The sequence below is a fragment of the Stigmatopora argus genome, chromosome 13, assembly GCF_051989625.1.
Source record: "Stigmatopora argus isolate UIUO_Sarg chromosome 13, RoL_Sarg_1.0, whole genome shotgun sequence".
In the NCBI taxonomy this organism is placed as follows: domain Eukaryota; kingdom Metazoa; phylum Chordata; class Actinopteri; order Syngnathiformes; family Syngnathidae; genus Stigmatopora; species Stigmatopora argus.
This window is the reverse complement of record NC_135399.1, coordinates 3,608,617-3,621,835: the sequence shown is the minus strand read 5'-3', so window position 1 is coordinate 3,621,835 and position 13,219 is coordinate 3,608,617. Positions and strand designations below refer to the sequence as shown.

At 40.5% G+C, this 13,219-nt stretch overlaps 1 protein-coding gene across 1 annotated transcript; it reads right to left on the bottom strand.

Moving 5' to 3' along the window:
• Positions 1-400: 400 nt before the first annotated feature.
• On the bottom strand, positions 401-8,060 carry tent5c (terminal nucleotidyltransferase 5C). The gene is made up of 2 exons (XM_077617456.1): positions 7,887-8,060; positions 401-3,688 (listed from the first exon to the last, which is right to left on the bottom strand). Exon 2 carries the CDS (start codon positions 3,668-3,670, stop codon positions 2,519-2,521), a length of 1,152 nt encoding a protein of 383 aa, XP_077473582.1. The 5' UTR covers positions 3,671-3,688; positions 7,887-8,060; the 3' UTR covers positions 401-2,518.
• Positions 8,061-13,219: the final 5,159 nt, after the last annotated feature.

Below are 13,219 nucleotides of genomic sequence, written 5' to 3'. Positions count from 1 at the left end.
GTGTCGGCCTCACAGCTGTGGGGTCCTGGGTTCGAATCCAGGTCGGTCCACCTTTGTGGAGTTTGCATGTTCTCTCCAGGTACTCCTGTTTCCTCCCAGATTCTAAAAAAAAACACGCACGGTATGCCGATTGGACACTCTAAATTGCCCCTAGATATGAGTGCGAATGGTTGTCCGTCTCCATGTGCCCTGCGGTTGCCTGGTCACATCGATTTAGCCTCCCTTGTGAGGATAAAGCGGTTCAGAAAATGAATGGATTTGTAAAAGTATTGCACAGAAATGGTACTTCCTCACTTAGTATATGGTTAACAAGTAAAGACTTTTTTTTTAAATAGACATTTCAAGCCACGGGTGTTCAACTTTAATAACGGTTAATTAAAAAAAATGGCAAGGGCAAATATTGCGTTCAATCTTTTATTCATCATTTCCTCTTCAAGCACATTTGCTGCTACATGTGAACATTTCCAAAAATTAACAAGTCAAGTGAGATCTAAATGCTGACAAATGGGGGCAAAAAAACAACAACAAAAAAAAACCTCAGTCATCGTAGTGACCATGGCAACAAATAGCTTTTTCACTTTCAAAAATGTCAAGTGCGAAACATCCAATGCAAATGTCCACCAGCAACCTGCTGCCGGAAAAAAATACAATTCTCCTTGAGAAAGTTATCATGGCATGAGGCCACGGAGTATCCACCACCACCTAGCGAGCTCAACAAGACTTCTTAATGGCACTGAGCACTAAAAACGCACAATGTACGCGCCAAAATTTAACACTGACAAATTAACAGCAGAAAAGGAGCCCTGAAAAGCTAACAAACAAAAAAGGCACCTCACACTCATGTGAAGGTTAGTTATCCCTGGGGACACCGTCAGAAGCAACTAGCACAAATTCAAATACAGGCTGTGTGCTTTCTTTACTCCCAACCCCCGCCCCCTCTTTTTGGCATCTAAAAATGACCAAACCGCTAAAGATGAGGCACGGCCTACCACCTGCACGTTGAACCAAAGCCAAACAAGGCGTCGTCGCTCAGAGCTCGTCAACTGACTGGGAAGCATTTTGAAGAACGCGAGGCATATGACAATGACACCTGCCTGAGCGATGGCGCAAACATGTCTTTCCTAGTCGGAAGGGCTTTGGAAATTTACTCACTCCCTCAAAAAAAAAACTAACTAAATAAAAAGGGGGCGAGGGAACTTCAATCCCTGAGCAAGCTTTTATTAAACAATTTACATTCCTCATTGACAAATTATGAACTGGACCCCTTTGGGCACAGAGAAGGTGTGAGGGTGACTCAGAACAGGTGGAGGAAAAAAATACAATTAAAATAAACTTTGCAATACGGTCCAAACAAAGATGACAACTGGATTTTTCAGACAGCGTAAAGATTAAATTAACCAAATTTAAAAGCCAACTCAAAAGGCAAAACGTTGTGTGCGCATGGGGGGGATACAAGCAAACCCGGGCCACCCACGTCCTGAACACCAGATAAGAAGTGCTGCCGGTTATCTGGTGCAAACACTGCTGAGGCGGCAGCATAGAGGAAAAGGAGAGTGTTTCCAAGAAAAGGCCAGAGGCCCGTGAGAGGGAGATTCACGTGTTGCTTATGGTGGGGGGGGCATGGTTACTTGCATAATAAAGCAACAAACACCATCTTTGACATTGCTTCACAATGCTAATAATAGTAATCGCATGATGTCATCAAGCACACCTGGTATCTTTACATCCACTACCGCATATGGGGTTCATGTAGTACCCCTCCCCCAAGGGAAGACAGAATGACGCTAATTATAGAAGCACGATCTGGTTGCAGGGCGACAGCGAGGGCGCATCACGTGCTTGGACTTTTTAAGGAGGCCCAAGAAAGACAGATCTGGGAACCCCAACAAAATTTGGCCTCGGCTCGAAACTTGCCTGGAAGCTCGACCATTAGTGGCTTGAAAGTGTGCCTCAATTTGAATGCGGCTTGGGCTTGCCCGGCTTCGAAAAGTGCCACTTGGTCACGTGACTATGTTCAAGTTCTGACCTGGACTAACTTTCTCCCACAACTCACTCTGGTATTACTGAAATTGATTTTATTTTGTTTAAACATTTTACAGGCACTTGTGTGGCAATCCTTGAGAATTCAAGTCCAAAACGAAATATGAAAATTAAGTCCTCACCTCAAACCATACAAGAATCACTTTTTCTTTAGGACATAATGTATTACATTTTCCCACAGACACCACTGATTTTTTTTCAATTTTTTCTTCCCACCTTTTCATTTTGTGTAACTCCAGCAAGGAGGAAACAAAAAAAAACAAATCAAAAATTTAAGGCTTATTATGCCCTTTAACTCTGACCCTCTGATGGTGGTGGGCCAGAAGAAAAGTAGAGAACACTTAAAAATATCATATAGTTGTGTCGGAAGTAAATGAAGAAGCATTTCCCAGAAGCTTTTCAAAAGTTGTGATCTGTTTTTCATTGATTATTTAACCAAAAAAACCTACATTCACAACCCCCCCCCCCAATTGTCCCATCAGTTGCACGGCAGCCAGGTGGGTATATTCTGGTTAGCCACGTAGTAGTTGCTGAAGTTGTGATCGCGCACGTATGGCGCCGGCTGATAGTAGCAGGTGACGCAGGAGGCATCAGGTATGGCGTTCTGCTCAGCGAGTACGCGGAAGGCCATGAGAGAGATAAGGTGCAGCGTCTGGCGCCGCTCGTGGCCCATGAGGCAAACGGTGCTCTCATTGACCACGCGGCGCAAGATCATGAGGTAATCGTACTTGCTGGCCTCCTCGCCCACAAAGTGGCTCTGGAGGTACGCCTCTACTTTGCGCTGCTGCTCGCCGATGTCCGGGAAGTCGATGAAGAAGCGCGAGCACATGTAACGCTCTAGTCCTCGGAACTCTTCTTCACTGGCAGGCCGAAAGTCACGCACCAGAAGGTTGCAGTACTTGAGCAGTCCTCCCCCACGGATTTCTTCGGGCCGCTTGGTGGCGATGAGCTTGTCGCGCAGGTGGCCTAGTGCCACGTGGAAGTCACCGTAGACACTCTCACCGCTTACTACCGGGTGGTGCTCTGCTGACATGGGCGCAGCCGCGCCCGTCTCGTAAAAGGCCAACACAGGGTCCAGGATGATTTGGAAGGAGTCCACACTGAACTCAAATTGCCGGCGGATGGAGTCAACAAACTTGAGCTCTACATTGCGTCCATTGTTGTTGGATAGTGAGATGAGGCTCCAGCGGTCCTGCTCTGTATTGACCTTGACCAGCTTCTGCACATAAGCCTCCTTTAAAGTAATGGGCGTGATCTTATCCTTGTTAACACCCTCGGGCAGGAAGTCCAGTAGGGTACCCAGCACCACATCACGGATTAGACGAAATTCCGACTCGTGTGGAAGGTCCACTCTGAAAATGACGTCAAGGTCCTTGTAGCTCCAGCCCAGATCCTGAACGAGTACGTGGCTTGCCGTCGAGCCGTTCAGACGCACATCTTTCACGGGGATGCCGCTCAGGGTCAGGCTAGATTGCACCCGAGCCACAATGTCCTTCAGACATACCTCCAGCGTAGGGAAGTTGCCACGACCGTGGACGGGCACAACCTCACTTAAGACCTCGTCCAGGCGGCTCACTTGCTCCCACGACAGAAGGCTGACAAATTCACTCGTTGCTTCTTTGGTGTCCATCTTCTATCGTTATTTTAGCTGGGGAATAAAATAGAGAAATGAGTCACATGGTATACCTGAAGTGGAAATATTAAAATCATTGTTTGGCGATTCATCAGCATTCATTCATTCTCAACACTACCTATGCTCACAAGGGTCACGCGGGGTGTTGGAACCTATCCTAGCCAACTACAAACAACAGGCGCGGGACACTTGGTGGCCAGCCAATCACCAATATTTGATAAATAAATAAAAGCAATTCACTTTTTTTTGGCGTAGATAAAAGCTTGTAATCAAGTAAAAGCTTGGAGTCACTACTGTAACTCTTCATCCACCTCTCAGCATTGAACAGTAAGTAGATCTTTTTTTAATTTATTTTTAAATATTACCTTTTTTCATTTTAACTTAAGCTATTATGACAGAGGGGAAGAATAATGATACCATGACAGGAGTCTATGGCAAACACATCATCCTTATATATTTGCTCTCATGACAGGCCTAAGACTGACAAAGTTCAGTCACAATTTTAAAGTGATGTTTTGCACAACTCTATTCTATAAAATACACAAATCATAATTTTACTCAAATTGTTTGGAATTTCTAATATCAAATCATTTTGTACTGCCCACAATTAAATAAGGAATCATCTTGATTGCAGAAATGAGATCTTTTTTTTCTAGGAGGTGCATTATAGTATAAAACTAGAAATGATACATTTGTAATCAAATCTAAAAATTGTAAACAAAATTGATCTCTGGAAATCTGCTACAAATCAAGAATCCTTGCTTCCAATTAGGGGATCCCCTGCTTCATCATGTTGTATGATAACCTACCATTTATGGCACTTGACAAATGTTCACTGCTTGCCAGGTCAAAATGGATTCAACATCTAGCACCATCAATGGCAATAAAACATGACTCAATGCCAACAATCCATCATAACATTAAAGACAAGTGCTTGTATAAATGCCCCTTCTTGTAAGAAAATTGATTCTTTAAAAAATAAATATGCAATTCAAAAATTTCTAAGACATGATAAAAGGGAAAGTAATGATTGAACACAAAATGGCACTGTATTAGTTCAAGTTTTCTTCACTACTGTACATCATAATTTCTTTTCTCCTAAATTGTTAAACAAGATTATTTGTCGCTGGGGTGGACTTGATCAAAACCTTGTCATGTGCTGTGAAATCGATTGGCTACTGTAGCAACGCCAATGGCATAAAATGAGTTCGAACAGCAAATAGGCTGGCAACCACCAAGTCTTTTTCTACCTGCAACGAAGGTGAAAAGCAATTTCTTATAAATTATCCCACTAAACTATCACGCTTTTTAAAAATATTGATAACTAGACTGTCACAGACATTTAACTATTTCAGTGCCACCGAAAATGACAGAAGTTCATTCACCTGGCTCTTTTCATCCTGATATGTCGTTCTACTGAACAAATTTTGATTGACTTACAGCCCTCCCAATTTAAATGGATTGTGCGATTATCCCGGTCAATGGCAGCCAATGATAATATATGGAATTAAGACACATTAGAAGAAAGCTTGGTGTGGTGTACTGTGTACCTAATACAGCACACTAGTGCACGTGTGACAGTGGCAGCCCGGGGGTCAAATCTGTCCCGCTACATCATTTGGTGCGGCCCGAGAAAGTAAATCGTGCAACATCAAATTCAAATCAAGATTATAGCCGAATAGGGAATATTGCCTGATTTTCCCCCTTTTAAATCAATAATTGCAATTTTTCAATCCCAAATGCAGGGGTGTCAAACCGGTTCTCAAAGGGCCGCAGTGGGTGCAGGTTTTCATTCCAACTCAACAAGAGGATACCTTTTGCAAGTGTAATCAGTTAAAGTCAGGTGCTACTTATTTTAGAAGACACCTGATTTGTTAAAATGTCGGCACTGGATCGGTTGGAACATAGACCAGGACCCACTGCAGCCCTCGGCGGAATCGGTTTGACACGTGCGCTAATGGTATTTTTTTCTACTCTTTTTTTAGTTCAAAAACCATTTTTTTTTTAAATTTGTTTTGTAACAAAATGAATATCGAGGACTATTGATCCAGTTTTTTAAAATCTGATTGTTTAAAAAAAAATCTAAATATTTTACAGTAATACATTGGCATAGGAGTGCCCCGACATACGGGCAATTTGAGATTAGAGTAAAATTTCTAGCAAATATTTACCTTCTGATACGAGACAAATTTTGATATACGAGCATACAGCCAGGTGTAGCCAACGCGAGAGGTTCGTTTTGAGAACAATATGGGCACTGTCTTTCCCGTCACAACTCCCTCGTGTAAATGTCTCTACGAGCACTGGGCGGAGCATTGCATTTTTTCAGCGTTTTTTTCCCCGTTAGTCAGTCCAGAATGGCGGCGCTTGCTCGCCAATACGAGAGGAGTATACTACTTCCCGGGCAAGTTGGCAAGTGGTCGTGTGTTATCCTATTGTGAGGACATTTGTATGCATCATTTTCGGAATATTTTGAAGGGAAGACAGACGCAAACAACCCTCGATAGGTTCCTTTTAAAAACTGCAGCTGAAAGTCAGGGTGGAGACAGGGCAAATAGAACCCACCCAGGAGAAGAAAGTATAAACATTTCAAACAAAACTAGAATTAAATTTAGTGCGTCTGTATTGTAATCCAAGTTCATTTAAATTTGTTTATGTTATGTTACGAGCGTGTTGCCGTGTAAAAAGCCTCTCTCCCCTCTGTGAAATCCGTCTAATTTTAGTACTATTAAACATAACCACTACCTATTTGTTACTCTGTTAATGGAAGAAAAAAAAATCCAATCTAATATCCGGTTTGTGTTTTTTCACAAGGTTGGAATGAATTAATTTGTTTTAGTTCATTGCTATGGGAGACGATTTGAGATACAAATAAATCGACATGCAATGTCAGTCCCAGAATGCATTATCCTCGTATCTCAAGGTACCACTGTATCTAAAATGTTTCTTCTTTCCTTTTTTTATTTTTCACTGCAAATAAACAGATTTTTAAAAACAACTACTTTTGCTTTTTAACCCTAAAACGGTAACTTGGGTTGACCAGGTGTCTACAATCTGTAGGGGAGACCGGCAAAAAAAAGGGAAAAATTTTCAGTACGTACCAAATGATTTTTTTTTCCTTTCAACACTTGCAGTATGGCAAATTATGCTTCAAATTACTCAAAGTACATCAATGAAACATACAGTACTATACGTGCACTCAACTGTTAGATACAGGGCGTGAAAGGGGTTACCTTTCACGCTTCTGAAATAGAGGGTTACCATTCTAGGGTTAAATAAAAAATAAAAGGTTAAAACATACAATAGATTTAATATTTGCCCTCATTTCTGATTTAGAAAATATATATACATGTAAAAAAAATACTACAAGAGAATATTTGCCAGTATGAGACTCAAAGAGAAGATGTGTACTAATTTTAATGCCCAAAAATGATCTATCCATCAGAAAAGCTGTCAATTCATTAAGCAAATGATTTTGGCAGCCTAGTTGGAAGACATAACGGCCCTCCGGATGAAATCGAAACTACGACGTGACCGGCGACAAAAAAAAAAAGTTTGAAACCCTGCTCTAGTGACAGCAGCCATTTTGCTGGCACGTCAATTCAACCCCACCTAAATGAATCTGAAGCGTTTGAATGGTAGCCAATGAGACCAGTATAAATCCCAATTGTAAATGGCGTTTGACAAAGTTTGCTTACACTAACTAGTACAGCATCACCCGCGTACATGCACGTGTGTGAGGCTTCCAGAACAGTTCAGGAGCTTCAGCCTTTATTTCACTTTGCCAGAGTCTTCTTTAAAAAACACATTCACGCGTGCGCGTGCACAACCGCATCCAAAATTATCCAACCGGGGGTCCCAATGAACAGAGGCAGATTAAGTGAACAGTCGAAAGGCTAATAAATTAAGTCGAAGGGCTAACAAGTTAACAGTCGAAGGGCTAAAAAGTTTTTGAACGGCAAGAGTACGAAAGACACCAAACCGAGAAGCCGGTTAGCTAGTTATCGAGTTAGTTGTCAACTTAGCTCGCCCATATGCGACACTCAGCAGGGTCATCTGACACAGCTGTTTAGCATCAATCGACTAGACAGTGGAATGAAAAGTTAGATTAGCGCCAAACTTTACGAACATGGGGTTTTGAAGACGAGTCATACTGTTTTCATTAAAGTGGACTACATTTAACTTTAAGGCAAGAGATGTGAGAAATACGTACGTTTCCAATAGAGTTCCCCGCCGGCATTCAGAGTGTGTGGGGAGGTGTAAAAATGGGCAGATGTTGCATGTCCTTCGTGCACACGGAGAAGTCAACATTAGTCCACGCGGAGTGTGACACAAACTCGCGAGGTGACACGGAAAGGTCGTTCTTAAATGCTTCCTTCCAGCGACTGGAAGTACGGCGCTTTTATGCAATCGTAACACGACCAATGGGAACTGTGTGCCTCCGCGTCATGAAACAATTCCCTCGCGCATCCTCTTTTTATATTTTCAAATTTTCTTTGACCACACCGTGACTTAATCACGCTGTTGGAGTAAATAATAAATGTTCATTAAAATAATAGAAACGTAGTTTTAGCGACAAATGAGAATGTTCGTGTTGTTTGTATTAATGCGCTGTGTCAGCGTGCTAATTGGTCGCTCGTGTTTTGCGTTGCCTGGTGACCGGAGCAGAATTTCCAACTTCACATTGCAGCTGGCTGCATTTCTATCTATATTATAATAATTAGTTTATAGGGAAAGGTACATCTTTATCATGGCAATCCAAGCGGAACGAATTTAGTTTAATAAGTTGGAAAATAATACATGCATTTTTGTTTTATTTTTTTCGTGACTATGCGGCCTGGGTATAATGGACATCAAAAAATGGCTGTCATTTTTTTATTACACATAATTTTATCCATTGTCAAAGTTCTATGCAATTCGCAATCTGCATACATGAATACGTTTTATCTACGTTTTCATTTATACTAAGTATACTAGTAACAATTTTTCTAAAAAGGTGGGTTTTCTCTGGGTACTCCGGTTTCCTCCCACATTCCAAAGACATGCACAGTAGGCTGATTGCACACTCTAAATTCTCCCCAGGTATGAGTGTGAGCGTGAATGGTTGTTTGTCTCCTTGGCTGGCCACCAATTCAGAGTGTTGTCCGCCTCTGGCCCGAAGTCAGCTGGGATAGGCTCCAGCACCCCCGCGATCCTAGTGAGGATAAAGCGGTTCAGAATATGAAAAAAAGGCATCGTGGGTGATAGCAAGACTGGTGAACACTTTGATAACAGCACGCTTCTCTTCACTAGCACCATAAATTAATTGGGAGAAAATGGTGAAAAGCCAGTGGCGGGCCGTGCATTTCACACCTGGGCCTTCAGTAAGTAGTGCTACGTGTGAATTGATCCAACCCTCAATAAGTATTTTATGTCTATAAAAGGCAGTTTTATTCTTTGCTTTTCAGAAAAGCAAAGAATAAAACTGCATCAAGCCGAATAAGAAGAAAAAAAATCTGTGATGAACAATGCTCAAAGGCATACATATCAGAAACTCTGCGCTGGATTGGCTCTGCCATGGTCACGGAAAAAGATGAAAAGGGGGTAGGTAGTATTTGATCGGACGGTCCCACTCATACTCCGCCGGTGTCTACCACCCTACTAATAGCCAATGGAAGAGCAACTCTATCACTGCAATTTCAAAATAAACTACAGGATGCTACACATTTTTTAGACTTTGCGTCCTGTAACTTGGGATTTCGTTCGTATCAAGGTACAGACGCTCCCCTACTTACGAACATTCGAGTTGCGAACAACGGTACATACAAACATGTCTGCGAATATGGCATATGTTGAAAAATGTTCGGAAAGAGATGCTGTAAGTTCATAAGTTAGATTTTGTATTGCGCACCTTTTTCCGAGTAGTGCTTCTTTCCGCCGCTAATACCGACGATTGGCGCTGTGAGAGGGAGAAGGCCCCGCAACGTGTCGAGGACGAGGAGGAGGAAGAAACGCCTGTTCCCATGAAGAAATTCGAGGCGAAACTCTTGGCTGAGGGGCAAGACCCAAATATTGAACGTTGCACAAAGGTTGCAAATCAATTGAATGATGCCATACAGTGCTACCTCATCATTTATGATGAAAAAAAGAAGAAAACTGTGCAATCGTCGTTAGATCGCTTCTTTCGGCCAGTTTCTAGTAAATACTCATCAACCCTCATCTTCTTCTCCTTGACCCTCAACTTCTTCCCACATTGAAGTCACGGAGGAGGAAGCAACTTTTGAAGCCCATTCCAGCGACGACGAAGACCCTCTCATGATATTATATCCTCCTCTTCCTCCTCTCCATCATCTTCTTAAGCATCGAGTACATCTTCCAAAAGTAAGTTAAACTTCAGTTTATTTATCTTATTACATACATGTACATACTGTGTGTTACTTATACAAGCCTTAAACATACTTATATAAACCTTCAATATACTTATATAGGCCTTAAACATAAATTATAATACAAAATATAGCACTGAAGCAACTTACGAACAAATTAACCTTACAAACAATCGCTCGGAACATAACTTGTTCGTAAGTAGGGGAGCGTCTGTACAGTAATACCTTGACATAAGAGTGCCCCAACATACGAGAAATTTGAGATACGATGAAAATCCGAGCAAATGTTTGGCTTGAGATACGAGACAAATTTGAGATACGAGCATACGAGACAGCCTGGTGGTCGGGTCTACGAGAAAGTTTAAATTTAGTGTAAAGTAAGATCAAACTTATTTTTAAGTGTATGTATAGTAATCTAAGTTAATTTAATTTAAATTTATAGTTTGTTATGATACAAGGGCATCCCTCAAGTCTCTCTCTGTCTCTCTCTCTCTCGTCTGCACCGTCTGTCTGTACTGAGTAATGTCACATTTTAGTATCGAAGATCATAATCACTAGATAGGTATTTGTTACTTTGTGAGTAGGTGGTGAATTATAATAAAATGACGTTTTTTCCATCGTAATATCCTGTTTTTTTCTGTTTTTTCAGAGGGTGGGAATGGATTCAGAAGTAAAAATACTGAAGTGAATTTATTTTGCTGTATGTGGTTTGAAATGCAGCTTTCCTTTTCTGATTCTTTCTCAATTGATTGTAGTTCCCCGCCATTCATGTCATCATCGCAGCCTAAGGAAGCAGTACGATACACATATATGCAACTTGTGTATGTGTTGTAGAATTTGCACGTCATGATGAGTCACACTGAAAGAACATCCTCTTTTTCTAAGTACGGTGTCATGAAACTAGAATGCAAACTATGAATATGAGAGTGTGTAGGAGAGGATGGTCCCATGAGAGGGGAACCCACAAAACCAGTGAGTTCACAGAAAAGGAAGCTAACGGGCAGGATGGAAATTCCCTTATAGCTATGTTGTGAAGGAGATTGTTTCTTTCATCTGTGGTTGTACAATAAAAATACTCGCTGACCATTTAACAAATTGTTGTCAATTAGAGCAAAATACAAACAGCATGACGACGAGTGGTCGTACACTTCGGGGTTATATGCACATTAAAATTTGCTAGCATGAAAGGCTAAATAATATTCTATCAGATTCTCTTGCCAGATAATCTTAACAGGCACCCGCCACAGGATTAAAAGAAAACACTGACTGATATATATATATATATATATATATATATATATATATATATATATATATATATATATATATATATATATATATATATATATATATATATATATATATATATATATATATAAATAAATATATAAGTATACATACATATATATACATATATATATACACACACATACATACATACATACATATGTATATATATATATATATATATATATATATATATATATATGTATATATATATATATATATATACATATGTATATATATATACATATATATATATATACATATATATATATATATATATATATATATATATATATATATATATATATATATATATATATATATATATAGTTTGATTTGTTAATTTTAAAAATCTTTTTTAAAGAGCAAACGTACAATGTCTTTCATGGAATCCTTAAGTTTAAAAACTAGATTCTGGTCTGAACAGTTAGTTAAAAGCCTCAGTCAGTGTTTTTTTTTGTTTTTGTTTTTTTGATGAGATGAATGGAGCCAAATACAGGATCATTCTGAAAGAAAACCTGTTGGGGACTGCAAAAGACCTGAGACTGGGACCGACATTTATCTTCCAACAGGAAAATGATCCAAAACATTCTTAAATCTACAATGGAATTTTTCACAAATAAACGTATTCAGGTGTTAGAATGGCCAAGTCAAACTCCAGGCCTGAATCCAATCGAGAATCTGTGGGCAGAGCTGAAGACTGCTGGTCACAAACGTCCATTCAACCTCACTGACCTCGAGCTGTTTTGCAAGGAATAATGGGCAAAACTGATAGAGACAACCACAAACGACATGCAGCTGTAATTATATATCAAAAGGTGGCGCTACAAAGTATTAATGCAAGGGAGGCAGACAATATTGGACACCCCACTTTTCAGGTTTTCTATTTGTTAATTTAAAAAAAAAAAATCCAATAAATTTCGCTCCACTTCACAATTGTGTTACTTGTGATTCTTGACAAAAAGTTTTATTTTTTATATCTTTATGTTTGAAGCCTGAAGTGTGGCAAAAGGTGGAAATGTTCAAGGGGCCAAATACTTTCACAAGGCGCTGCATATGGATATATACAGTGCTGTGAAAAACTATTTGCCACCTTCCTGATTTCTGTGGGGTTTTTTTGTATATTAACCACACACAGATTTCAGACCATCGAATCAATTTTCGTATGACAACCCAAGGAAGAAGAAAGAAGATGCAGTTGGAGAATGCAGCATGCAACGATCCAAAGCACACCAGCAGGTCCACCTCTGAATGGCAAAAAAAAACAAAGTTAAGGTTTTGAAGTAGCCAAGTCAAAGTCCAGATTGAAATCCTATTGAAATGCTGTGGTGTGATCTGAAACAGGCTGTTCATGCTAGAAAACCCTCTAATATTGCAGAATTGAAACAATTCAGGGTGTCGGCCTCACAGCTTTGGGGTTCTGGGTTCAAATCCAGGTCATGTCCATCTGTGTGGAGTTTGCATTTTCTCCCAAGGCCTGCGTGGGTTCCCTTCGGGTACTCCGGTTTCCTCCCACATTCCAAAAACATGCATGGTAGGCTGATTGGACACTCTAAATTGCCCCTAGGTATGGTGTGTGAGTGCACATGGTTGTCCGTCTCCTTGTGGCCTGCGATCGGCTGGCCACCGATTCAGGGTGTCCCCCGCCTCTGGCCCGGAGACAGCTGGGATTGGCTCCAGCATTCCCCGCGACCCTAATGAGGATAAAGCGGTTCAGAAAATGAGATGAGATGAATCAAATCTCCAAAGCGTTGTGAAAGACCCATCACAAGTTATCATAAACGCTTAATTTGATTTAGTTCTGCCAAAGGTGGCACAACCCATTATTAGGTTCAGGGGGCAATTACTTTTTCACATAGGGTCAGATAAGTTTGTAATTTTTTCAGCTTTGGTA

What these genes read in the sequence shown, in the direction of transcription:
- tent5c (XM_077617456.1), bottom strand. Translation starts at nt 3,670, where the DNA reads ATGGACACCAAAGAAGCAACGAGTGAATTTGTCAGCCTTCTGTCGTGG.